The sequence below is a fragment of the Scyliorhinus torazame genome, chromosome 5, assembly GCF_047496885.1.
Source record: "Scyliorhinus torazame isolate Kashiwa2021f chromosome 5, sScyTor2.1, whole genome shotgun sequence".
Taxonomy (NCBI): Eukaryota; Metazoa; Chordata; class Chondrichthyes; order Carcharhiniformes; family Scyliorhinidae; genus Scyliorhinus; species Scyliorhinus torazame.
The window spans coordinates 79,263,969-79,290,819 of NC_092711.1; the positions used below are offsets into that span (position 1 = coordinate 79,263,969).

Consider the following 26,851-nt stretch of genomic DNA (forward strand, 5'->3'; position numbering starts at 1 on the left):
TAAATTCTAGGATTCTATGATTAGTGGGCCTGACCGAGTATTCTCCGGGGCCTCTGTGATTCTCTGCCTAGGATGAGCCAAATTCCTGATGGCGAGGTTCACTAGTGCTTTTAAAAATTATTAAACAGGTCCCGTCGCTGATGAGGGAGAGGGGGTACGGAACGTGTGCAACATCGCCACAGTTCGCTGACAGTTGTGCCGCTGTGTGGGGGCTTCTGCCAGGGTCGGGGGAGTAGCTCGGGATAACCTGGATTTGAGCTGTGGGGTGGACGGGCAGAAAGCTTCATTACCGCAATCTGCAAGGTAACCATGCAGCTGTGTATACCGGTGACTGTCCATTGTGAACTTAGGGCCACAGGTCACATGAGTCCCCCCCCCCCCCCCGGGGCACCACCCTAGGTGCCCTCTGGCCTCAGCTGACTCCTCCGCAGGATGGGCGTGCTCCAGCGCAACCAGTGCCATCTTGTTGGCTGGGATGAGTGTGTGTGGGGAGTGTAATGTGTATATGCGGTTGCAGCTTGTCAGCCTCCCGAGTGTCAATCACGGACCCGGCAAATCCCACACTGTTTCTCAATGGCATCGCTTGCATGTTCCATGTGGTGCCGGTTCTAGCCCCTCTAAAGTCACTGAATCCGTCCACGCTCGGCGCCAGTTTTGCTGTCGTGGAAGTCCATGAATCCTGCCTGTGCATCAATACTTCGTCTCAGGAATGGAGCATCCCACCCACTGTGTCTCAATGGGGTGGGTTTAGCACAGGGCTAAATCGCTGGCTTTTAAAGCAGACCAAGGCAGGCCAGCAGCACGGTTCAATTCCCATACCAGCCTCCCCGAACAGGCGCCGGAATGTGGCGACTCAGGGCTTTTCACAGTAACTTCATTTGAAGCCTATTGTGACAATAAGCAATTTTCATTTCATTTCATTAAAAGCTCCTTCTACACCTTTAAACAAGTAACGGTAAGTGAGAGCAAACTGATGCCCAGTAACCCAAATACAAATTGTGGACATTCCCTCTCTTCCCTGTTCTTCTGTGAAGTCAGCTCTTCAATTATGTAAACAGAGTTTCACATTTCAGAAACAAATGTTGAAATGTTTGCTCCACACCCAGAGTTTCATCTGTTTAAAGCCACAAACAGAAAGGTCCAGTTTTCTCCTGGAGTTTGAGACAAATCAGCTTTCAAAATGATGCAGTTTCAGCCAATGAGGGAGATCCGGGCTCAGCCCCGCCCCTCATTCATTCTGATTGGTTGGAGAATGAGTAGCTCGTGCTCAGTTCTCCAGTCCCACAACATCTTCCAATTGGTCCTGAACTGTTGTCAATCAGCCGGGCATTGGATCCGGAGCATGCACAGAGCTGGACACCAATGCGCAGGCGTAGTGTCAAAGAGTTTGGAGCATGCGCATTATGATTGATGCCTCGGCCCTTGTTTGTCCCGGAGAAGCGGAGTCAGCGTCAGGCGGTGGGTGGGAGGATTTGGAAACACTTTGTGGATCCGCAAACCCTTCACAATTTGCAGCTGCGGGGCTTCTCTCTCCCGGGAACAGGCCCAGGTTAACGGGCACCATCCTGCTTCAGACACTGGAGGATGGTTCATAGATCATAGAATTTACAGTGCAGAAGGAGGCCATTCGGCCCATCGAGTCTGCACCGGCTCTTGGAAAGAGCACCCTACCCAAGGTCAACACCTCTACCCTATCCCCATAACCCAGTAACCCCACCCAACACTAAGGGCAATTTTGGACACTAAAGGCAATTTATCATGGCCAATCCACCTAACCCGCACATCTTTGGACTGTGGGAGGAAACCGGAGCACCCGGAGGAAACCCATGCACACATGGGGAGGACGTGCAGACTCCGCACAGACAGTGACCCAAGCCGGAATCGAACATGGTACCCTGGAGCTGTGAAGCAATTGTGCTATCCACAATGCTACCGTGCTGCCCACTGGTTCACATCAGAGTATGGGGGAGGGGGGGATAATAAATAAGAGCTTACACTTCGCACTCAAATCAATGAGGACTCTGATCTCTGACAAGGAAGGAAACACTGGCAGGTGGGTGGGGAGGATTCACAAACACCCGCTGGAGGCCCCAAACCCCCTGGACTGTCAGTGATGGATTTTGTAAAATTATTTTTACAGGATATTAGCAGAATTTGCAGACATGAAACTCAAACCAAACTTCACATCAAGATGCTTCAGCGATTTGATTCATCAGAATATCATCAGCCTTTGTATACAGAAGGAGAAACGTTTGTTCCATTCTGTCTGTGGAAAAAGATGTGAGCCATCAGTGTGACTGAGAAAGCACCGAGATACGCAAATACCCGAGAGTTTCCAATGTGCTGGATACGGAAAGAGCTTTCACCAGCCTGAAAGAAAAACCACCGCATTCACAGTGAGTAGTCACCCTGTACATATTCTGTGTAAACGAGGCTTCAACATTATACAACCTGGAGACGCACGAGGACACTCACATCATGGAGAAATTATTGAAATGTGGGGACTGTGGGAAGGGATATAATTACCCATCTGGATTGGATATTCATCGACGCATTCACACTGGAGAGAGGCCTTACACCTGCACTGTGTGTGGGAAAGGATTTGCTTACTCATCCAGCCTGTATACACATCAGCGTGTTCATACTGGCGAGAGGCCATTCAATTGCCTTGAATGTGGGAAGGGGTGTAATGCTTTATCAAGCCTCCTGATTCACCAGCAAGTTCACTCTGATCAGAGACCATTTCAATGTTCTGATTGTGACAAAAGCTTTAAAAGCACAAAGGACCTGCTGAGACACCAGCGCACTCACATGGAGGTGAGGCCTTTCGCCTGCTCAGTGTGCGGGAAGGGATTCACTCAGTCATCCCATCTTCTAACACACCAACTTGTTCACTCTGATAAGAGACCTTTTCAATGCTCGCACTGTGAGAAGTGTTTTAAAAGTAAAAATGATTTACAAGCCCATCAACGCACTCACACTGGGGAGAAGCCATTCACCTGCTCTCTCTGTCAGAGGGGATTTGGACGTTTATCCCAGCTACAGACACACCAGCGAGTTCACTCTGATCAGAGACCATTTCAATGTTCTGATTGTGAGAAGAGCTTTAAAAGCAAACAGGATCTGGTGACGCACCAGCGAGTTCACACTGGAGAGAGGCCATTCACCTGCTCTGTGTGTGGGAAGGGATTCACCCATTCATCCCACCGTCTGAGACACCAGCGCGTTCACACTGGAGAGAGGCCGTTCATTTGCTCTGTGTGTGGTAAGGGATTTGCTGATTCACCCCACCTTCTGCTACATGAGCGAATTCACACTGGAGAAAGACCTTTCACTTGCTCCATGTGTGGAAAGGGATTCACTCAGCCATCCCAGCTCACTGTACATCAACTTGTTCACACTGAGCAGAGACCTTTTAAATGTTCTGACTGTGAGAAGAGCTTTAAGAGCACTAAGGACCTTCTGAGACACCAACAAGGTCACACTGGGGAGAGGTCATTCACCTGTTCCATGTGTGGGAAGAGATTTGTTCAGTCATCCCACCTGCTTAGACACCAGCAGGTTCACACAGGAGAGAGGTCATTCACCTGCTCCATATGTGGGAAGAGATTTGCTCGGTCATCCAATCTGCTGAGACACCAGCGAGTTCACAAGTCACTGCAGAGGTTAGATTCTGCTGTTGCTGCTGCTGCTAATACAATGCAGGACTGAACCATGTTAATTCTGTTATTGAGAGGCTAGATTGGGCACTTAGATAATCTCAGTGCAATCAGGCAGAATCAACATGATTTTGTGCAAGGGAAATCATGTTTGACCAATTTAGTAAAGTTATTTGAGGAAGTAACAAGCGATGTGGATAAAGGGGGACCTGTGGATGTGTGTATTTAGATTTCCAGCAGGCACTTGACAAGGTGCCACATAAAAGTTCACTCCACAAAATAAAAGCTCATTCTGTAGTTGGTAACAGCATCAACAGAGGCTTGGTTAGCGAACAGGAAACATTGAGAAGTTTAAAAATTGTCATTTTTGGACTGGTAAGATGTAACCTGTGGAGTGCCACAGGGGTCAGGACTGGGCCTCAACTATTTTCAGGACTTGGTTGACAGGATCAAAAGTATGGTTGCAGAATTTGCTGTTGCTACAAAGGTATGGAGGAAGGTAAGTTGTGAGTGACCATAAGGAGTCTGTAAAGGGTGCAGATAGGCTAATTAAGTGAGCAACAATTTGGCAGATTGAGCATAATGTGGGGAAATGTGAACTTGTCCACTTTGGCAGGAAGAATAAAAAAGCAACATATTGGATTGAATTTGTTTATTGTCATGTGTACCGAGATACAGCGAAAAATATTGTTCTGCGCACAGCTCAGGCAGATCATTCTGTACATGAAAAGAAAATACATAGGGCAACCATAAAATACACAATGTAAATACATCATCACACAGACATCGGGTGAAGCATGCAGAGTGTAGTACTACTCATTCAGAAAGCTGTGTGAAGGGAATGTAAAAGAGAAAGGTTAGTGTTAGAATTAAGTTTTAAGAGATTAGTCTGATTATCGGAGATGTAAGAAGAGGATCTGTGTGAGAGAGCTCGCAGAGAGTCGCCCCGTTCCGGCACCATCTTGCATTGCTTGTTTAAATGCACAGAGATTGCAGCTCCGAGGTACAGAGGGATCGAGGTGTATTGGTGCATGAATCAGGACCAGTTACTCTGCAGATAGAGTACACGATTGGGAAGGTAAAGGGAGTGTTGCTGTTTATTGCAAGGGGAAAGTACTGCAGTTGTACAGGGTATTGGTGAGACCACATGCAAAGTCCTCTGTACGATTTTGGTCTCCTTATTTAAGAAAGGACATAATTTCATTCGAAACTGGCCAGAGAAGGTTCACTTGACTGGATGAGGGGGTTATCATAGGAGGACAACTTGGACACGCTGTGCCTGTATCCACTTGAGTTTGGAAGAATGAGAGGGGATCTGATTGAAACATATGGGGCTGGATTCTCCCATTCTGGGGTTATATCCCCACGCCGGCGTGGGAACGGTGGTGTAAAACGGCTACCGATTCCCCGTTTTGCTGGGGGCTAGCATGTCGGCTGCGTAGAGCACCCGGCTCTAGCTGCCAATATGCCCTGGAGATTTGCCAGGTCTGTGGCCGCATAGGCGCACAGCGGCGGCCGCGCCGTGCTACATGGCAGAGGCCACTCGCGGACCTGGCCTGCGAAATAATGCCCCCCCTTTGGCTGGCTCGCACGCTCCGGACCATCCCCATAGTGCCCCCAGCCCCAAGTAAAGAACCCCCTGCCCAAGGATCAGCCCTCCCCTGACTGTGCCAGCGCTGGACTGAGTCCGCAGCCGCCATGCCGAGTACTCAACAGGATGGGACCACACGCGACCCACACCATCAGGAACTTGGCTGGTCGGGGGCGGAGCATCAGGAGGCGGACCTCAGGCAAAGTTCTGAGGCCATCGATACGTGGCGCGGCGTACCATTGTGATTTAATAGTGATTGATAAAGGTTCAGCATAACTTATCTGCTTTTTAAAAATAAATTTAGAGTACCCAATTCATTTTTTCGAATTATGGGGCAATTTAGGGTGGCCAATCCATCTATCCTGCACATCTTTGAGTTGTGGGAGCGAACCCACGCAGACACGGGGAGAATGTGCAAACTCCACACGGACAGTGACCCAGAGCCGGGATCGAACCTGGGACCTCGGTGCCATGAGGCAGAAGTGCTAACCACTGTGCCACCGTGCTGCCCACCTTACCTGCTTTTAACTCAATGGCTCTATTGGAAGGCTACATGTTATCCGTGTCTGCGTGGATTTCCTCCACGTGTTCAGATTTCTTTCCAAAGTCCCGAAAGATGTGCTTCTTAGGTGAATTAGACATTCTGAATTCTTCCTCAGTGTACCCGAACAGGCACCGGTGTGTGGCGACGAGGAGATTTTCACAGTAACTTCATTGCAGTGTTAATGTAAGTCGACTTGTGACACTAAAGATTATTATTAATATCCACCTTTTTAATGTGCACTCAATTTTTAACTCTCTTTATTTCTTTAATATTAATCAGTGTAGGCCGGCTGTGGTGTAATCCTGTGTGTGGAGTTTGTCTCATGGTGGTAACATGGAACATCGAGGTGATAGAAAAACCCAGACCGCGGATATCTGAAAAACTAGACCACACTGCATTGTGCGCTCAAAATGCAAAGCATGATGGACAATTTAGTCAAGTCACAGCCTTGCCAGAATTAGCAATGGCTGCAAAATGAGTTGAATTGTGCAGGAGAACTCGCCCCAAACTGTGAGAAAGATGTGTTTGTTTTGAGGTGATAAAGGTCTCTGTGCCAATCTGGGGATTGATAACAGTGTCAGAAGTAACAAAGTGGAGTCATGCTGACTCGATTCCATCAGGCATCACCTTGTAAGAGGCGCAGGACATGAGAACAAGGGAGAAGGCAATGATGGCATTGAAAACCAATGAAATGGGCTAAAAACAGGTCTTACCTAATATTTTCTATTCCTTTATGGAGGGCAAAGCCCATTTATTCCCTTGAATGAATAAAACAAAGGTGTGTGCCTCTGTCTAAGTCACCATTTATTGCCCATCCCTAATTGCCCTTGAGAAGGTGGTGGTGAGCTGACGTCTTGAACTGCTGCAGTCCCTATGGTGTCATCCACAGTGTGGTTAGGGAGGAAGTACCAGGATTCTGACCCGGGGCAGTGAAGAAACAGTGATATATTTCCACTGCAAGATGGTGAGTGTTACAATCCCAGTGATGTAATAACTGGATGGGAAGATCCCAGAATGGAACCCTGGCTAAAAAGACTGTAACTTTGTTTAGAAAATGTGGATAAACAGAGCACCGGATTGCCAAATAGCTTTCACCAACAAAAACATTCATTAAACATGAAAGGTCTCACTATGATACAATACTCCTTCACTCCTCCTTTTCTTCACAAACGTGCACAGTTTTCAAGGACAACACAGGTTACAACATATCTTTTACTATAATGTTCTCAGTGGACACACCATGCCTTTGAACGCACAGGTTATCCGTGAACAGACAACCACCGCTCCCCCACGCTGTGCTAGTGTCACACGGGAGGGTTTAAACTAGTATGGCAGGGGGGTGGGCATGGGAGCAATAGGTCAGAAGGTGAAACCATTGAGGGAGTACTAGGGAATAGGGCCAGTATGGCTCTGAGGAAGAGCAGACAGGAAGATGTTGCTGAAAACAGCTGGTCTGGTGGCCTGAAATGCATATGTTTTAATGCAAGAAGTATACCAGGTAAGGCAGATGAACTTAGAGCTTGGATTAGTACTTGGAACTATAATGTTCTTGCCATTACAGAGACCCGGTTGAGGGAAGGACAGGATTGGCAGCTAAACGTTCCAGGATTTAGATGTTTCAGGCGGGATAGAGGGGGATGTAAAAGGGGTGGCGGAGTTGCGCTACTGGTTAGGGAGAATATCACAGCTGTACTACGGGAGGACACCTCAGAGGGCAGCGAGGCTATATGGGTAGAGATGCAATCACAATGTTGGTGGTTTACTGCAGGCCTCCCAACAGCCAGCAGGAGATAGAGGAGCAGATAGGTAGACAGATTTTGGAAACAAAAAGAAGTAAAAACAACAGGGTCGGTGTGATGGGAGACTTCAACTTCCCCAATATTGACTTGGACTCACTTAGTGCCAGGGGCTTAGACGGGGCAGAGTTTGTAAGGAGCATCCAGGAGGGCTTCTTAAAACAATATGTAGATAGTCCAACTACAGAAGGGGCTATACTGGACCTGGTATTCGAGAATGAGCCCGGCCAGGTGGTAGAAGTTTCAGTAGGAGAGCATTTCGGGAACAGTGACCACAATTCAGTAAGTTCTAAAGTGCTGATGGGCAAGGATAAAAGTGGTCCTAGGGTGAATGTGCTAAATTGGGGGAAGTCTAATTATAACAATATTAGGCAGGAACTGAAGAACCTAGATTGGGGGCGGATGTTTGAGGGTAAATCAACATCTGACATGTGGGAGGCTTTCAAATGTCAGTTGAAAGGAATTCAGGACCGGCATGCTCCTGTCTGGAAGGATAAATACGGTAAATTTCGGGAACCTTGGATAATGAGAGATATTGTAGGCCTCATCAAATAGAAAAATGAGGCATTTGTCAGGGCTAGAAGGCTGGGAAAGACTAAGCCTGTGTGGAATATAAGGAAAGTAGGAAGGAACTTAAGCAAGGAGTCAGGTCGGCTAGAAGGGGTCACGAAAAGTAATTGGCAAATAGGGTTAAGGAAAATCCCAAGGCTTTCTACATGTACATAAAAAGCAAGAGTGTAGCCAGGTAAAGGGTTGGCCCACTGAAGGATAGGCAAGGGAATCTATGTGTGGAGCCAGAGGAAAGGGTGAGGTATTAAATTAATACTTTGCATCAGTATTCACCAAAGAGATGGAATTGGTGGATGTTGAGTCTGGAGAAAGGTGTGTAGATAGCCTAGATCACATTGAGATCCAAAAAGACGAGGTGTTAGGCTTCTTGAATGATAGTAAGGTAGATAAGTCCCCAGGGCCTGATGGGATCTACCCCAGAATACTGAAGGAGTCTAGAGAGGAAAATGCTGAGGCCTTGACAGAAATCTTTGGATCCTCACTGTCTTCAGGTCATGTCCCGGAGGACTGGAGAATAGCCAATGTTGTTCCTTTGTTTAAGAAGGATAATCCAGGGAACTACAGACCGGTGAGCCTTATGTCAGTGGTAGGGAAATTACTGGAGAGAATTCTTCGAGACAGGATCTACTCCCATTTGGAAGCAAATGGACGTATTAGCGAGAGACAGCATGGTTTTGTGAAGGGGAGGTTGGATCTCACTAACTTTTAAAAAATAACTTGAGAGTACCCAATTCATTTTTTCCAACTAAGGGAAAATTTAGCATGTTCAATCCACCTATCCTGCACATCTTTGGGTTGTGGCGGCGGAACCCATGCAAACACAGGGAGTGTGACCCAGAGCCGGGATCGAACCTGGGACCTCGGCGCTGTGAGACTGCAGTGCTACCACTGCGCCACCGTGCTGCCCCGGTTCTCACTAACTTGATAGAGTTTTTCGAAGAGGTCACAAAGATGATTGATACAGGTAGGACAGTGGATGTTGTCTATATGGACTTCAGTAAGGCCTTTGACAAGGTCCCTCATGGTAGACTGATACCAATGGTGATGTCACACAGGATCAGGGGTGAGCTGGCAAGATGGATACAGAACTGGCTAGGTCATAGAAGGCAAAGAGTAGCAATGGAAGGATGCTTTTCTAATTGGAGGGCTGTGACTAGTGGTGTTCCGCAGGGATCAGTGCTGGGACCTTTGCTGTTCGTAGTTTATATAAATGATTTGGAGGAAAATATAACTGGTCTGATTAGTAAGTTTGCAGATGACACAAAGATTGGTGAAATTGTGGATAGTGATGAGGACTCAGAGGATACAACAGGATTTAGATTGTTTGGAGACTTGGGCGGAGAGATGGCAGATGGAGTTTAATCCGGACAAATGTGAGGTAATGCATTTTGCAAGGTCTAATGCAGGTAGGAAATATACAGTGAATGGTAGAACCCTCAAGAGTATTGAAAGTCAGAGAGATCTAGATGTACAGGTCCACAGGTCACTGAAAGGGGCAACACAGGTGGTGAAGGTAGTCAAGAAGGCATACGGCATGCTTGCTTTCATTGGCCGGGGCATTGAGTATAGGAATTGGTAAGTCATGTTGCAGCTGGAGAGGACCTTAGTTAGGCCACACTTGGAGTATAGTGTTCAATTCTGGTCGCCACACTACCAGAAGGATGTGGAGGCTTTAGAGAGGGTGCAGAAGAGATTTACCAGGATGTTGCCTGGTATGGAGGGCATTAGCTATGAGGAGCGGTTGAATAAACTCGGGTTGTTCTCACTGGAACGACGGAGGTTGAGGGGCGACCTGATCGAGGTGTATAAAATTATGAGAGGCATAGACAGAGTGGATAGTCAGAGGCTTTTCCCCAGGGTAGAGAGATCAATTACTAGGGGGCATAGGGTTAAGGTGCGAGGACAAGGTTTAGAGGGGATGTACGAGGCAAGTTTTTTTACACAAGAGGGTAGTGGGTGCCTGGAACTCGTTGCCGAAGGAGGTGGTGGAAGCAGGGACGATTGTGACATTTAAGGGGCATCTTTACAAATACATGAATAGGATGGGAATAGAGGGATACGGACCCAGGAAGTGTTGAAGATTTTAGTTTAGACAGGCAGCATGGTCGGCACAGGCTTGGAGGGCCGAAGGGCCTGTTCCTGTGCTGTATTTTTCTTTGTTCTGTTCCTGCACAGAAATACTGAATCAAACCTACTGAAATCTATACTCGATTTTAATATTTAACAACACAAATACAGATCACTTAAAACTATCTCTGTTTTCCTGACATGAGTGACTTGGAGGTGAATTCCTAGGTGGAGGTGTTCTCATGTATCTGCTGTCCTCGTCTTTCTACCTTCTAATTGGGTGATACTGTCGCACAATGGTTAGCACTATTGTTTCACAGCGCCAGGGACCCGGGTTCAATTCCCTGTTTGAATTCCCGGTTTGGGTCACTGGCTGTGCGGAGTCTGCACGTTCTCCCCGTGTTTGCGTGGGTTTCCTCCGGGTGCTCCGGTTTCCTCCCACAAGTCCCGAAAGATGTGCTGTTAGATGAATTGGACATTCTGAATTCTCCCTCAGTGTACCCAAACATGCACTGGAATGTGGCAACTAGGGGATTTTCACAGTAACTTCATTGCAGTGTTAATGTAAGCCTACTTGTGACACTATTCAAGATTTTTATCATTAATTGGCAGATGTTGTGAGTTTGGAAATTGCTGCTGAAGGAGCCTTGGTGGGTTTCTGCAGCACATCTTGTAGATGGTACACGCAGCCAATATTGTACATCAGTGGTGGGGGCAGTGAATGAGGAAAAGATGCCAATCAAGTGGGCTGATTTGTTCTGCGTTGTGCCAAGCTTCTTGAGTGTAGTTGGAGCTGCACTCATCCAGGCAAGGGGAGAGTATTCCATCACACTCCTGACTTCGTCCTTGGAGATGGGGAGTCAGGAGGTGAGATAGTCACCACAGGATTGCTCGCCTGTGACCTGCTCTTGCAGCCATAATATGTATGTGGCTAGTCCAATTCAGCTTGTGGTCAATGATAACCTCCAAGGTGTGGTGGGGATTCAGCCATTGAATGTCATGGGGTAATGGTCAGATACTCTTTTGTTGGAGATTGGATTGGATTTATTGTCACGTGTACTGAGGTACAGTGAAAAGTATTGTTCTGCGTACAGTCCAGACAGAATGTTCAAAAGATGGAAAAAACATAGGACATACATAAATACACAATGTAAATACATCGACACAGGCACCAGGTGAAGCATATGGAGTGAGTACTACTCAGTAGAGAAGATGTGTGGAGCGATCAGTTCAGTCCACAAGAGGGCTATTGAGGAGTCTGGTAACAGCAGGGAAGAAGCTTTTTTTGAACCTGTTCGTGCGTGTTCTCAGACGATCATATCTCCTGGCCGATGGAAGAGGTTGGAAGAGAGAATAACCCGGGTGGGAGGGGTCTTTGATTATGCTTCCCACTTTCCCAGCAGGGGTGCAGATGGAGTCAATGGATGGGAGGAGGTTTCGCCAGATGGACTGGGTTGTGTTCATGATTCTCTGTAGTTTCTTATGGTATTGGGCCTTGTCTGGTCATTGTCTGTCTGGCAATTGTGTGGCCCACATGTTCCTTCCCACTCATCAGCCCAAGCCTGGACATTGTCCAGGTCTTGCTGCATTTGGACATGGACTGTGCCAGTATCTGAGGAGCTGTGAATGGTGCTGAATATTGTGCAGTGATCTGCAAACATCCCCACTTCTGACATTATGATGGAAGGAAGGTAATTGATCAAGTAGCTGAAGATGGTGGGACCAAGGACACTACCCTGAGGAACTCCTTCAGTGATGTTCAGGAGGTGAGATAATTGACCTCAACAACTACAACCATCTTCCTTTGTGCCAGGATGGGCTGAGTGCCCTCCATCTCTGCTGACTGTGATAGAAAGAGAGGAATTTCAGCTGCTCCAGTCACTCCAACTAACTGAAGTTGCTCATTCCTGGTGTCCTCATAAATCTCCTCTGCAATCTCCCTGAGAAAGTCACATCTTTCCGAAAGTGTGGGGCCCATATATCGGGTCCCATTACAGAGGGATAGAATTGAAAAGCAGGGAGGTTTTGTTTAACTGGTTTAGAACCAGGGTTAGACTACACTGGGAGCTCTGTCAACATTGGTGATCACTATTTAGAAAAAGGAAATAGACACTGGAGAAGGTGCAACAAGTGTTCACAAGAATAATATTTACTGTCCAGGATAAAATAAATGTCCTTCAGCAGCTTTTGTGGATCATTTCAGTGGAAATGTGCTCTCCCAGGCTCAGCATCAGCCCACTGGAAGCAAAGTCTGACACCAGTCAGTCCAGCAGAAAGAAACCCTCCAACTCTCCTACTTCACCAAGTGTCAGAATGAACATGGTTCAGTCCTGGATGTGATTCACAGCAGCAAAAACAGCAGAATCCAGTCCCAGTCACCACTTAGCGACTTGCTGGTGTCTCAGCAAGTGGAATGACTGAGTAAATCCCTTTGCAAATCCTTGTGAACTTGCTGGTGTGTTTGCAGATGGGATGACTGAATGAATCCTTTCCCACACTCAGAGCAGGTGAATGGCCTTGCCTCAGTGTGAACTTGCTGGTGACTCTGCAGATCAGATGAAAGAGCGAATCCCTTCCCACACTCAGAGCAGGTGAATGGTCTCTCCCTGGTGTGAATGCGTTGGTGTGCCTGCAGGTTGGCTGAACGAGTGAATCCCTTCCCACATTCAGAGCAGGAGAATGGCCTCTCCCCAGTGTGAACTTGCTGGTGATTCTGCAGGTCCGATAACAGAATGAATCCCCTCCCACACTCAGGGCAGGTGAATGTCCTCTCCCTGGTGTGAACCTCCTGGTGTGACACTAGGTGAGATGATTGAATAAAACGCTTCCCACACTCGGAGCAGGTGAAAGGCCTCTCCCTGCTGTGAACCCCCTGATGTGATGTTAGGTGGGATGATTGAATAAAACGTTTCCCACACTCGGGGCAGTTGAATGGCCTCTCCCTTGTGTGGACTCGCTGGTGTGTCACTAGGTGCGATAATTGAATAAAACGCTTCCCACACTCTGAGCAGGTGAATGGCCTCTCCCTGGTGTGGATGCCCTGATGTGTCACTAGGTGTGAAGATTGAATAAAACACTTCCCACACTCGGGGCAGTGGAACGGCCTCTCCAGAGTGTGGACTCGCTGGTGTATCAGCAGGTGGGATGACTGAGTGAAACCCTTTCCACACTTGGGGCAGGTGAACGGTCGCTCCCCTGTGTGAGCCTGTTGGTGATTCAGAAGGTCAGATGAATGATTGAATTGTTTCCCACACTTCGAGCAGGTGAACGGCTTCTCCCCGGTGTGAACTTGCTGGTGTATCAGCAGGTGGGATGACTGAGTGAATCCCTTCCCACACTCAAAGCAGGTGTACGGCCTCTCCCTAGTGTGAACTTGCTGGTGATTCCACAGGTCAGATGACTGGAGAAATCCCTTCTCACACTCTGAGCAGATGAACGGCCTTTCCACAGTGTGACTGCAGTGATGAATCTTGAGGGCAGATGGGGAGCAGTCTCCTTCCCCACACTTGGAGCAGGCGAATGGTCTCTCCCCAGTGTGAACAGGTTTATGAGTTTCCAGTGCAGACGGGATACGGCTATCCTTCCCACAGTCCTCACCTTCCTGTGGTTTCTCCATGCTGCGGGTGTTCTTGTGTCTTTCCAAGTTTGACAATCAGTTAAAGCCTGGTCCACACACACAGCATGTGCACGGCCTCTTCCCTGCTGTAAATGGTGTGATATTTCTGCAGTCTGTATAATTGGTGAAAGCCCTTTCCACAGTCAGTGCACTGGACACTCTCACTCAGATCTGTGTTTCTTGGTGCCTTTCCAGTCATACTGATGTGACGGCCAAAACAGACAATTTATCCTTCGAGATTCAAAGATTGATGGCATTCAGGTTCTGGTCATTCGAGTGGCTCTGTTAAGTCTTGCTGCATTTTGAGATTTCTGGCTGCAAATCCTCCCCTTCTGACATCCTGTAAAAGGAGTTTACAAAAGTCTTCACTAAGTACAGGACAGAAATTCAGAACAGACAATGCTAGTTTCTGTAAAATATTCCTCTCCCTTTCCCCTGAATCGGGTTATCTCCATCCCACAAATTCTTCCCGCATTCTCACTAGGATTGGAAATGTATAATTTAGTTACAGCATTATATCGCAAGACTAGAAATAATTAGCACTTTATTACTTAACCATAAATACTCTATCTAATATGTACCATATTACAAAACTGGACATATCTGTGTCCTATATTGACCCAAAGCCGTGCTCTGATTGGCTGGAGGAATAAAGTTCTTCCGGTCTCCCGACAATTGCCATTGGTCAATGCCCCGCACAAAGACAATGGGAAAGCGGACGTTATGTCGCTTGGAGCCACTTTGACTCCAAATCACACCCAACTGTTGACCAATAGAAAGCACAAATCTCCGCACATGCGCAGCCCTTCTTACGGTGAACATGCGCACATCCGCGCGGTGAATGGGGCGATTTCCCAGGCTTGTGGGAGCTGGAGCCGCCATTGCTCGTTTGGAAGCCAGTGTCTGAACTCCTGGCACTGGGGGATAGGTGGTCGGGAGATGGCGCAGTGAACCCACCCGGACAGAAAATTCATGTGGGTCGTCACTGGAATTAATTATGACTCCCGTTCAGAAAAAATTGTTAAATTCAGGTGTTAAGATTTAGACATCAGAGTGACATATTAGGGAGGTAATAGCTGAGTGTGAAATAGAATCCGAGAGTCAGCAGCATTGGGGAGGAGAACGGGGCAAAATTTGGAGGATGGCCAAAAGAATTAGGGCTACAATTGATAGGAGGAAGTCTGTGGATAGTTTAGAGAGAGGAGAATTAGATGCGGGTTATTATTGTCATGTATTAGTATACAGTGAAAAGTATTGTTTCTTGCTATACAGACAATGCATACCATACATAGGGAAGGAAGGAGAGACTACAAAATGTAATGTCAAATCATAGCTAGGGTGCAGAGAAAAGATCAACTTAATACGTTGTAGGTCCATTCAAAAGTCTGATTGATGGCAGCAGGGAAGAAGCTGTTCTTGAGTCGGTTGATACTTGACCTCAAACTTTTGTATCCTTTTTCCTGATGGAAGATGGTGGAAGAGAGTATGTCCCGGATGTGTGGGGTCCTTAATTATGCTGGCTGCCTTTCCGAGGCAGCGTGAATTGTAGACAGAGTCAATGGATGGGAGGCTGGTTTGCATGATGGATTGGGCTACATTCACAACCGTTTGTACTTTCCTGCAGTCTTGAGCAGAGCAGGAACCATACACCATACCAAGCTAAGATACAACCCGAAAGAGTGCTTTCCTATGGTGTATTTTTAAAAGTTGGTGAGAGCCGTAAGCTGACATACCAAGTTTCCTCAGTCTTCTGAGAAAGTAGTCGTTGGTGGGCTTTCTTAACTAGAGTGTCGGCATTGAGGGTGGGGAGAGCAGGACAGGTTGTTGGTAATCTGGACATCTAAAAACTTGAAGCTCGCGACCCTTTCTACTTCATTCCCATTGATGTAGACAGGGGCATGTTCTCCACTACGCTTCCTGAAGTTGATGACAATGTCCTTCGTTTTGTTAACATTGAGGGAGAGATTATTGAAGGAGAGAATGTTGTGTGATAACTAGAATATCAGTTTCAAATTACTATCCTGTCCTGGCAGTGATGGCTTTGATTGATGTGTTTACAATGGATTGGAATGGAAGGATTTGCAGTCGGAAATATCTCGATTCATTCGGACACAACTAGCATGAGCGATTCCAAAGTCAAGATAGGAATCCTTGCTCCCTGTTCCAAAAGGTTTCAAACATCAATGCCCCGGCCGATGAAGGCAAGCAGACCATAAGCCTTCTTAATCACCTTGGCCACCTGTGTTACCACTTTTAGGGAACTGTGGACCTGCACACCCAGATCCCTCTGTATGTTAATGTTCCTTAGGGTTCTGCCATTTACAGTATACAGAAAGTAAAGCAAATTTACGGGTTTAGAAAATCTAGACTATTGCTTAGCAACCAGAGTTATATTGGGAGAGCAAGAGCTTTGAAGTGGCTCACAGTGTGACAAAGGTCTGGGGAATTGAAGAGAAATCCATAGACGTTGTATTGGATGGTGTCGGTCACTTGGTTTGAGAGTGTGGGTTGTCTGACCACATTTCACCTATTGGTTTGCATGGACTGTGTACTTACTGAGAACATTAAAAGTATGAGATAAGGTTTGTAACTTGTGCACACCGGATACACAACATGCCTGACAGCTCAATCAGCTCCACTCTCAGCTCAGGAGAGCTCAACAACACATCCTGTTCACCGGGAAGTTCTCCTGCTGCAGTGGGACCTACATTCCTGTTTTAACTGACAGCACGAAAAAACATCAGTTACTCATCTGACTGCTGTTTGTGGAATCTTACTCTGCTTTAACTGGCTGTCATGAAACAGCAACAACTTGTATTTATACAACATGATTAATGTAATAAAACATCCCAATGTGTTTCAGGGGAAACTCATGAAGTAAAACATTGGCACTGAGTCACATCGGGAGATATTTGAACAGATGGACAAACACATGATTGGAGAGGCAGATTTAACAACCACCTTTAATCAGGAGAGAGATGGAGCTTCTAGGGAGTGAATTTCAGAGTTTCATACCCAAGTCTTGCCATGAATGGTGGAGTTATTAAAATCAGCGATGTGAGGTACCTCTTCCTACTCAGGGCCATCCCGATCTACACCCCCAAGGCCTTTTTCCAAGCAGTAGACAAAGTAATCATGGCGTTCGTATGGGGGGGAGGGGGGGGGGGAAAGAATGCTAGGATCACAAAGAAGGTCTTACAAAAAACAAAATCAAGGGGAGGGCTAGCCCTCCCAAACCTACAATTTTACCACTGGGCAGCCACAGCCGAGCGAATAAGGGGATGGATCAAGGAGCCAGAGGCCGCGTGGGTGTGCATGGAGGAGGCCTCCAGTAAGGGGACCTCTCTCCGGGCCCTCGCCACGGCGGCACTCCCATCCCCACCCAAAAAACACCCCAGCAGCCCAGTGGTGATAGCCACCCTCCAGTCCTGGAACCAGCTACGGCAGCAATTTGGCCTGACCAAAATGTCAGACAAAGCTCCCATCTGTAACAACCATAGGTTCACACCAGCACTGACCGACACCACCTTCAAAATGTGGAGACAGTACGAGGGGACACTGACAGTCAGGGACCTAAACACCGACGGCAGGGTTGCGACACTGGACGAACTGACGGAGAAATTCCAGATGACCTGGGGGAGCGAGCTTAAGGTACCTGCAGCTGAGAAACCTGCTACGAAAGGAGACAAGGACTTACCCACAACCGCCACAACAGACATTACTGGAAGAGTTACTGGACACAAGCATATTAGAGAGAGGAAACTGTGGCGACATGTACAACCAACTGGGAGAAGGGGCCGACACCATACTGGACGCAACAAGAAGGAAATGGGAGGAGGACCTGGGGATCGAGATAGGGTGGGTCTCTGGAGCGAAGCACTGCATAGGGTCAACTCCACCTCCACCTGCTCAAGGCTCAGCCTGGTGCAACTAAAAATGGTACATGGAGCCCACTTAACAAGAACCCGTATGAGTAGGTTCTTCCCGGAAGTGGACGATAGATGTGAACGGTGCCAAGAAGGTCCGGCCAACCACGCCCACATGTTCTGGTCTTGCCCCAGACTTGTGGAGTACTGGACTGTCTTCTTCGAGGCAATGTCCAAAGTGGTGGGGGTGAGGGTGGAGCCATGCCCGAAAGTGGCGGTCTTCAGGGTTTTAGACCAGCCAGATCTATTCCTGGGGAGGAGGGCGGACGCCCTTGCCTTTGCCTCGCTGATCGCCTGCCGTAGAATCCTGTTCGGCTGGCGGTCAGCAGCACCACTGAAAGCAGCAGACTGGCTGTCCGACCTCTCGGAATCTCTCCAAATGGAGAAAAATCAATTCGCCATCCAAGGGTCAGACGACGGCTTCCACAGAACGTGGGAGCCATTCACCCGATTGTTCCGGGACTCGTTTGTGGCCAACAAACAAGGAGAAGAATAGCCAGGAACCAGGGGAAAGCAGCCAAAGCCTGAGAGGGTGAGATAGAACGAGAGATTGGGGGGTGGGGGAGAGAACAACTCATTCTAAGAGGCAGGAAAGGCGAACCGCGGGGGTGGGGTGGGAGGAGGGAAGGGATAGGGAACAATAGAGGCGAGCCAGGGAGGTAGGTGGGGGGGGGGGGGGGGAAACGTTAACCAACCTGACATCCATAGGAACAGAGAAAAAGGAGAATACAGGTGGAGGACGGGGGGGGCCGGCTGCAGCGGCAGCGTGCACGAAAGACAACGGCGGCAAAATCCGACCGGGAGAAGCGAGGGCCATCACCGGCACCAGGCCCACTTGAGGATTGCCCTCCGGAAGTGCCTCGCCAGCACAAATGGATGCCTACTTACATGTATATACATATATCCTGTGTACATAATGGCAAAATATACTCTGTACAAAAATCCAATAAAAACATTTTTTTTAAAATCGGAGATGTGAAGAGGCCAGAATGAGAAGAGTGCAAACATCTGAGAGAGAGCACGACTGGAGATTACAGACAGAGGGAGGGACGAAGCCAGGGAGGAATTTGAAACAAGGATGTGAATTTTTAAATTGAGGCATTACCAGACCAGGAGCAAAGTCAGTGAGCACAGGGCTGATGGTGAACAGGACTTGGTGTGAGAAAGCACTCAGGCAGCAGAGTTTTGGATGATCTCACGTTTCCGTGTGGGGTGAATGAGAGAGGCTGGACAGGAATGTATTGGAATCATCAAGTCAAAGGTAACAGGGGCATGGATGAGGGTTTCAGCAGCAGATGAGCTGGGGGTGGGGATGGACACAGGTGACATTATGGAGATTGAAATATCTGATATTAGTGATGGTGTGGATATGGGGTCAGAAACTCATCTTGGGGTCAAATCTGACACGGAGATTGTGCAGAGTGTGCTTCAGTCTCAGACAGTTCGCAGGGAGAGGGATGGACTCGGGAGTTAGGGAACGGCATTTCTAATGGTGACTGAAGACAATAGCTTTGATCTTCCCGATATTTAATTGGAAGAATTTTCTGCTCATTCAGTCCTGGATGTGGGATAAGCAGTTTGATAATTTAGGGACAGTGGAGGAATGGAGAGGGATGGTGGTGAGGTAGAGCTGGGTGTTGTCAGTGTACATGTGAAAACTAACGCGGTGCTTTTGGATGATGTCACCTCATGCAGCTTGTAGATGAGAAATAGGAGGCGCCGAGGACAGATCCTCGGGGGACACAGATTAAAAGAATTTTGGAAAGGCAGGTTGGCGATGGGATGCTAGTTTGCAAAGATGGTGGGATGAACACTTTTTTAAAAAAAAGGATGATTGATGATAGTGAATTTAAGAGAGAATCATTAAGGATATCAGTCACATGGAGAAGTTGGATAGTCAGCATTTTTCTGAGGATAGGGTCAAGGGAGCAGGTGGGTCTCATGGACAAGGTGAGCTCTGAGAGGGAAGGAGATAGAGAAACGGGAGAAAGATGTAGTTCAGGGCTCAGACTTTGAGGAAATGTAGAAATAGTTTGGCCTGGTGGGTTAGTGGGAGGGAAGCAGCAGAGGCAGCTGATCAGATTGTCTCAACCTTGGTGACAAAGAAACTCCATGAGCTCCTCACACTTGTTGTTGGAGGTGAGGATGGAGGAGACAGGGGAGAGGGAGAACACTCCAAAAAGAACTAAGCTGTGTTTGAGACTCAACACACTGTGTTTAGCACAAAGCTGATTTATTTGACCATTATCGACAATATTCGTGAAGATATATGGGCTGGTGTTTACGAACATCAGCAGAAACAGACCCTAATAAACATGGTTCAGTGTGGATATGATTAATCACAAAATCCAATCACTGTTGTTCATTGTGAATATGCTGGTGTTTGCACAGGGTGGATAAGGTAGTAAATCCCTTCCCACATTCTGGGCAGGCGAATGGTCTCTCCCCAGTGTGAACTCGCTGGTGTCGCAGCAGTGTGGATGACTGAGTGAATCCCCTCCCACATTTGGAGCAGGTGAATGGCCTCACCCCAGTGTGAATTCTCTGGTGCGCAGTGAGTTGTTCTGGTCCCCTGAAACCTGTCTCGCAGTAAGAGCACTTGAATGGTCTCTCGTCAGTGTGAACGCGTTGATGGCGGATCAGTTCCCCAGAACTTTTGTAGCACTTCTCGCAGTCTAGACATTTAAATGGTCTCTCAGTGGTGTGAACACGTTGATGATACATCAGTTCCCGGGGACTTTTATAGCACTTTACACAGTCCGAGCATTTAAAAGGTCTCTCATCAGTGTGAACACTCTGGTGTTTCAGCAGGGTGGATAAATCAGTGAATCTCTTCCCACACTCTGAGCAAGAGAATGGTCTCTCCCCAGTGTGGACTCGCTGATGCGTCAGCAGTGCAGATGACTGAGTGAATCGCTTCCCACACTCTGAGCAGGTGAACGGTCTTTCCCCATTGTGAATTCGTAGGTGCACAGTGAGTTCTTCTGATCGCCTGAACCCAGACGCACAGTGAGAGCACTTGAACGGTCTCTCATCAGTGTGAACAATTTGATGACGCATTAGGTCCAGGGAACTTTTATAGGACTGCCCACAGTCTGGGCATTTGAAAGGTCTCTCCTCGGTGTGAATTCGCTGGTGTTTCAGCAGGTTGGATGACTGAGCGAATCCCTTCCCACACTTGGAGCAGGTGAATGGCCTCTCCCCAGTGTGAACTCGCTGGTGCGTCAGCAGCCCTGATGTGCGAGTGAATCCTTTCCCACACTCGGGGCAGATGAATGGTTTCTCCCCACTATGAACTCGCTGGTGTCTCAGCAGCTGGGAGGATTGAGTGAATCCCTTCCCACACTGTGGACAGGGGAATGCTCTCTCCACAGTGTGAACCCGCTGGTGTTGCAGCAGGTTGGAAGATTGAGCGAATCCCTTCCCACACGCAAAACAGGTGAACGGCCTCTCCCCAGTGTGACTGCGTCGATGAGATTCCAACTCAGATGGGGATCTAAATCCCTCCTCACATTCTCCACATTTCCAGGGTTTCTCCTCACTGTGAATGTTGCCGTTTTCTTCCATGTTAAAAATTAATCGATATTCAGTTTACAACTAAATGGGGAACTGCGTCCGATTATGACGTGGTTTGCTTTGTGTTTCTTGATTGCAAATCCTCCCTTTCGAGTATTCTGTGAAATTGATTTGAAACAGAAAATAGGGAGTGAGAAAAAAACCACAAAAACACAAAGGCAGGTTCTGAAATTGAGCTGAATGAATCTGGTCATTTGTGGGGCCGGCACTAGGAAAACAATGACCATGAAAACTGCTGGATTTTTGCAGAAAACTAACTGGTTCATTAATGTCTTTCAGGGAAGAGAACTTGCCACCTTTGTGGACCGAGACAAGACTCTGACCTCTGTAACAACATAATAGGAGAAGTAGAACATTTGGCCCGTCGAGCCTGTTCCGCCATCCAGCACAATCATGGCTGATCTTAATCTTCAACTCCACTTTCCCATCAGTTCCCCAGATCCTTTTGACTTCCCAAGAGACCAAAATAATAATAATCTGTACTATTGTCACAAGTAGGCTTACATTAACACTGCAATGATGTTACTGTGAAAAGTCCCTCGTCGCCACATTCCGGTGCCTGTTGGAATACAGAGAGGGAGAATTCACAATTTTCCCCGAACAGCACGTATTTGGGACTTGTGGGAGGAAACCCACGCCAACACAGGGAGAACAAGCGTGAATAGAACGTGGGACCATGGCGCTGTGAAGCAACAGTGCTAACCACTGTGCTAACATGCCGCCCTCAATTCCCTGCATCTCAGCCTTAAATATATTCAATGATGGTATACCCACAACCCTATGGGGTAGAGAATTGTGTGATAAGAGAAGCAGCGAGGGGAAGTGAGAGACACAGAGCGAGAATGGGAGCAGAGGGACAGGAAAAGGTGTGGGAGACACAGAGCAATGGAGAGGTATTTTATAAACCTACAACTGAACTACAATTTCCCAAACCCTAAAACTGCACCTTCTAGATGGACCGGGTCATCTTCGTGACTTGCCTGACTGTATTGGATTGCCTCTATTTGAATATGGGGCAGAGCGAGATCTTTGCCTTCAGTCCCCAGTACAAACTCTTTAGCCACTGACTCCAGCCCTCTCCCTGGGGATTGTCTGAGGCTGAAGTAAACTATTTACTAATTCCCAAACCGAGATTCTGAGCACACATTCACATCACCAACAGGACCGCCTATTCCCACTATAGCAAGACTGACCGACTCCACCCTGGTCTCATGGGCGGATCCTATTGCCCCCAATAAAGATGGCGGCCGTGCATGCGCTCTGCTGTCCAGTGCCCCCCATAAAGATGGCTGCAGCGTCGCCTATTGTCCAAGATGGCGGCTGCAAAAACGGGACCTCGAGCTTTTCATTTGTGGTATAAGGCCTCCGTCCGGTTTTATTAAAGTTTCCCTTCCTGCACCGGGTGTTTATGAAGCCTCCCCTCTCGCCCACCGCCTCCATTTAACCTCACTCACCTGCTGTCTCCAATCACTTTCTGCTCTTCCTGCGAATCCAACATCAACCCATCCGCCCACTGCCAACACCCGCACTGCGCACGCTCCGGCATGAGCGGTAGTGCGCACGCGTAATGATCTCCCGTAGTGAAGTTAGGGCATATTCACCCTCTCGGTGCATGCTGGGTAATCGAATCGCCATTACGACGAGATATTGTTGAATATAAATTCACCTTTCGTGGTCCGATTATAATTTGAACCACAGATGTAAAACGCTTAAGTCCGCATTCTGAATGGTGGGGGATCTGCTCCATAGAATACAGAGAAGGAGAGGGTTGGCGTAGTGATTGTGGTAGATGTTATTGCCAGCAACATCGGTAGCATACAGCAAGAGGTTCTCCTCTGGGAGCATGAGCATCTTAGATTTGAATTAAATAGCGAACAAAAAAGTAATACCCTCCAAATTTAACGAGCAAAGACAAGGCAATAGTCAAAGTAGCATTACAGGCAATGATAACCAGAGTTATCAGATATGTGAAGCAGTTGAGGCTCCTTCTTTAAACGCTTCCTTCTTTAAACGTTTTTAAGAAAATGATAGATGCCTTTCTAAAGAATAAAGGGATTCGGGGATATGGTGTACGGGCCGGAGAGTGGAGCTGAGTCCACAAAGATCAGCCATGATCTCATTAAATGGCGGAGCAGGCTCGAGGGGCCAGATGGCCTACTCCTGTTCCTAGTTATAATGTTCTTATGTACAAATAGATGCAACAGAGGGTCAAAGTAGGGAAACAGGATAGAAAGAGATTTAAATGCTCTCCATCTGAATACACCAGTATTTGTAATAAGATAGATGAACTAATAGCAAAGATAGAAATAAATGTGCATGGTATCGCAGCCAATACAGGGATGTGTTTACAAAGTTGCTGAGGCTGGAAACTGAATATTCCGGAGTGGGTGACTTCACAGAGGATTGGATTGGATTTGTTTATTGTCACGTGTACCGAGGTACAGGGAAAAGTATTTTTCTGCGAGCAGCTCAACAGATCATTAAGTACATGAAAAGAAAAAGGAATAAAAGAAAATACATAATAGGGCAACACAACATATACAATGTAACTACATAAGCACTGGCATCGGATGAAGCATACAGGGTGTAGTGTTAATGAAGTCAGTCCATAAAGGGTCATTTAGGAGTCTGGTGACAGTGGGGAAGAAGCTGTTTTTGAGTCTGTTCGTGTGTGTTCTCAGACTTCTGTATCTCCTGCCCGATGGAAGAATTTGGAAGAGTGAGTAAGCCAGGTGGGAGGGATCTTTGATTATACTGCCCGCTTACCCCAGGCAGCGGGAGGTGTAGATGGAGTCAATGGATGGGAGGCAGGTTCGTGTGATGGACTGGGCGGTGTTCACGACTCTCTGAAGTTTCTTGCGGTCCTGGGCCGAGCAGTTGCCATACCAGGCTGTGATGCAGCCTGATAGGATGCTTTCTATGGCGCATCTGTAAAAGTTGGTAAGAGTCAATGTGGACATGCCGAATTTCCTTAGTTTCCTGAGGAAGTATAGACGCTGTTGTGCTTTCTTGGTGGTAGCGTCGACGTGGGTGGACCAGGACAGATTTTTTGGAGATGTGCACCCCTAGGAATTTGAAACTGCTAACCATCATCACCTCGGCCCCGTTGATGCTGACAGGGCTGTGTACAGTACTTTGCTTCCAGCACGGTAGCACAAGTGGATAGCACTGTGGCTTCACAGCGCCAGGGTCCCAGGTTCGATTCCCCGCTGGGTCACTGTCTGTGCGGAGTCTGCACGTTCTCCCCGTGTCTGCGTGGGTTTCCTCCGGGTGCTCCGGTTTCCTCCCACAGTCCAAAGACGTGCAGGTTAGGTGGATTGGCCATGCTAAAAATTGCCCGTAGTGTCCATAAGGGTTGGGAGGGGTTATTGGGTTGCGGGGATAGGGTGGAAGTGAGGGATTAATGTGGGTCGGTGCAGACTCGATGGGCCGAATGGCCTCCTTCTGCACTGTATGTTCTATGTAAAAGTCAATTACCAGCTCTTTAGTTTAGGATAGGACGAGATGAAAGGGTATGGGTTAGTTCTGTTGATCACATTTGAGATCAACACAGTCGTGAGAAATGATCTCGGCTCAGAAGATGAAGATGTGAAAATGAAATGAAATGAAAATCACTTATTGTCATAAGTGGGCTTCAATGTAGTTACTGTGAAAAGCCCCTAGTCGCCACATTCCGGCATCTGTTCGGGGAGGCTGGTACGGGAACTGAATCATGCTGCTGGCCTGCATTGGTCTGCTTTCAAAGCCAGCGATTTAGCCCTGTGCTAAACCAGCCCTTGATTAGATGTAGAATTATATCTCAGATGTAGAATTAGTTTGTCTGGAGATAAGCAAAATAAGCGTAGTAAGTCACGGTTGTACTTAGTAGTTTAAATGTCACCTAACAGTAGCAGCCTGGTCGATTTATAATTGCTGCAGAAATAATAGGGACTTGTGAGAAAGGTAATCGTAGGTATTTATAACCTGGATATGAATTGGATAATGTGAAATGGCAGGGGTAGGATTCAAGATGGCTGCCTTGTGTATACCCAAAACAGTTTAAGTGAATCATAGAATCATAGAATTTACAGTGCAGAAGGAGGCCATTAGGCCCATCGAGTCTGCACCGGCTCTTGGAAAGAGCACCCTACCCAAGCCCATACCCCTCACCCTATCCCCATAACCCAGTAACCCCACCCCAACGGCAATTTTGGACACTAAGGGGCAATTTTTTAGCATGTCCAATCCACCTAACCCGCACATCTTTGGACTGTGGGAGGAAACCGGAGCACCTGGAGGAAACCCACGCACACACAGGGAGGATGTGCAGACTCCGCACAGACAGCGACCCAAGCCGGGAATCGAACCTGGGACCCTGGAGCTGTGAAGCAATTGTGCTAACCACTATGCTACCGTGGTGGCATGGTAACACAGTGGTTATCACTGCTGCTTCACAGCGCCAGGGTCCCAGGTTAGATTCCTGGCTTGGGTCATTGTCTGTGCGGAGTCTACACGTTCTCCCCGTGTGTGCGTGGACTTCCTCCGGGCGCTCCAGCTTTCTCCCACAAGTCCCATAGATGCTTGTTAGATGAATTCTCCCTCAGTGTACCCAAACTGGCACCGGAGTGTGGTAACTAGGGGATTTTCACTGTAACTTCATTCCAGTGTTAATGTAAGCCTACTTATGACACTAATAAAGTTCATTATTGTTTAATTTTTATTCATTCAAGGGATGTGCATTAACGGGCTCGGCCAACATTTATCGCTCATCCCTACGTGACCTCAAGACGGTGGTGGTGAGCTTCCTTGTTGAACCCCTGAAGTACCTGAGGTGTTGGTACACACACAGTACTCTTAGGGAGGGAGTTCCAGTGACAGTGAAGGAATGGTAATATATTTCGAAGTTAGGATGGTGAGTGATTTAGAGGTGAACTTCCAGGTGATGGTGTTTTCATATATCTGTTGTCTTTGTCCTACTGGATGGTCGTGGTTGGGGGTTTGGAAGGTGTAAGGAGCTTTGGTGAGTTTCACCAGTGCATATTGTAGATATTACACACTATTGCACACTGTTTGTTAGTAGTGGAAGGAGTGAATGTTTGTGGATGGGGTGCCAATCAAGTGGGCTGCTTTGTCCTGGATGGTGTCAAGCTTCTTGCCTGTTGTTGGGAGCTCCACTCAGGCAAAGGCAGAGTATTCCATTACATTTATGGGCGGCACAGTGGTTAGCACTGTTCAGAGGTGGTAATGCCATTGAATGTCAAGGGGCATTGGTTAGATTCTCTCTTATTGGAAATGGCCATTGCCTGGCACTTGACTGGCTTGAATGTTACTTGCCACTTATCAACCCGTCTGGATATTGTCCAGGTCTTGTTGCATTTGGAAATGAACTGCTTGAGTATCTGAGGAGTTGTGAATGGCACTGAACATTGTGCAGTGATCCCCAAGATAAATAAGTTTATTCAAAGATAAAGGTTTACTGAACAACTTTGAGACATTGACATTCACAATTTCATGCAGGTGACCAATC

At 47.5% G+C, this 26,851-nt stretch overlaps 2 protein-coding genes across 4 annotated transcripts; one reads left to right on the forward strand and one right to left on the reverse strand.

Moving 5' to 3' along the window:
* The first annotated feature begins 1,417 nt into the window (after positions 1 to 1,417).
* Positions 1,418 to 6,594, forward strand: LOC140418560 (uncharacterized). The gene is made up of 3 exons (XM_072502067.1): positions 1,418 to 2,053; positions 2,141 to 3,665; positions 6,074 to 6,594. Exons 2-3 carry the CDS (start codon positions 2,479 to 2,481, stop codon positions 6,270 to 6,272), a joined length of 1,386 nt encoding a protein of 461 aa, XP_072358168.1. The 5' UTR covers positions 1,418 to 2,053; positions 2,141 to 2,478; the 3' UTR covers positions 6,273 to 6,594.
* A 5,795-nt stretch (positions 6,595 to 12,389) lies between these two features.
* Positions 12,390 to 22,875, reverse strand: LOC140418563 (uncharacterized). Of its 3 annotated transcripts, none has more exons than XM_072502081.1 (2): positions 22,800 to 22,869; positions 12,390 to 14,183 (listed from the first exon to the last, which is right to left on the reverse strand). In XM_072502081.1, the coding sequence occupies exon 2, from the start codon at positions 13,841 to 13,843 to the stop codon at positions 12,629 to 12,631; it is 1,215 nt and encodes a 404-aa protein (XP_072358182.1). In that variant the 5' UTR covers positions 13,844 to 14,183; positions 22,800 to 22,869; the 3' UTR covers positions 12,390 to 12,628. The 3 variants fall into 3 exon arrangements, with proteins under 3 accessions (XP_072358182.1, XP_072358180.1, XP_072358181.1); XM_072502079.1 differs by lacking the exon at positions 12,390 to 14,183 and adding an exon at positions 19,986 to 21,443 and having other exon boundaries at positions 22,800 to 22,875; XM_072502080.1 differs by lacking the exons at positions 12,390 to 14,183; positions 22,800 to 22,869 and adding exons at positions 19,986 to 21,443; positions 21,850 to 21,903.
* Positions 22,876 to 26,851: the final 3,976 nt, after the last annotated feature.

Bases quoted from the DNA above. Each gene is read 5' to 3' on its own strand.
- LOC140418560 (XM_072502067.1), top strand. From the start codon at position 2,479: ATGGAGAAATTATTGAAATGTGGGGACTGTGGGAAGGGATATAATTAC. The intron at 3,666-6,073 runs GTTAGATTCTGC...AATATTAATCAG, and splicing joins GTTCACAAGTCACTGCAGAG to TGTAGGCCGGCTGTGGTGTA.
- LOC140418563 (XM_072502081.1), bottom strand. From the start codon at position 13,843: ATGGAGAAACCACAGGAAGGTGAGGACTGTGGGAAGGATAGCCGTATC.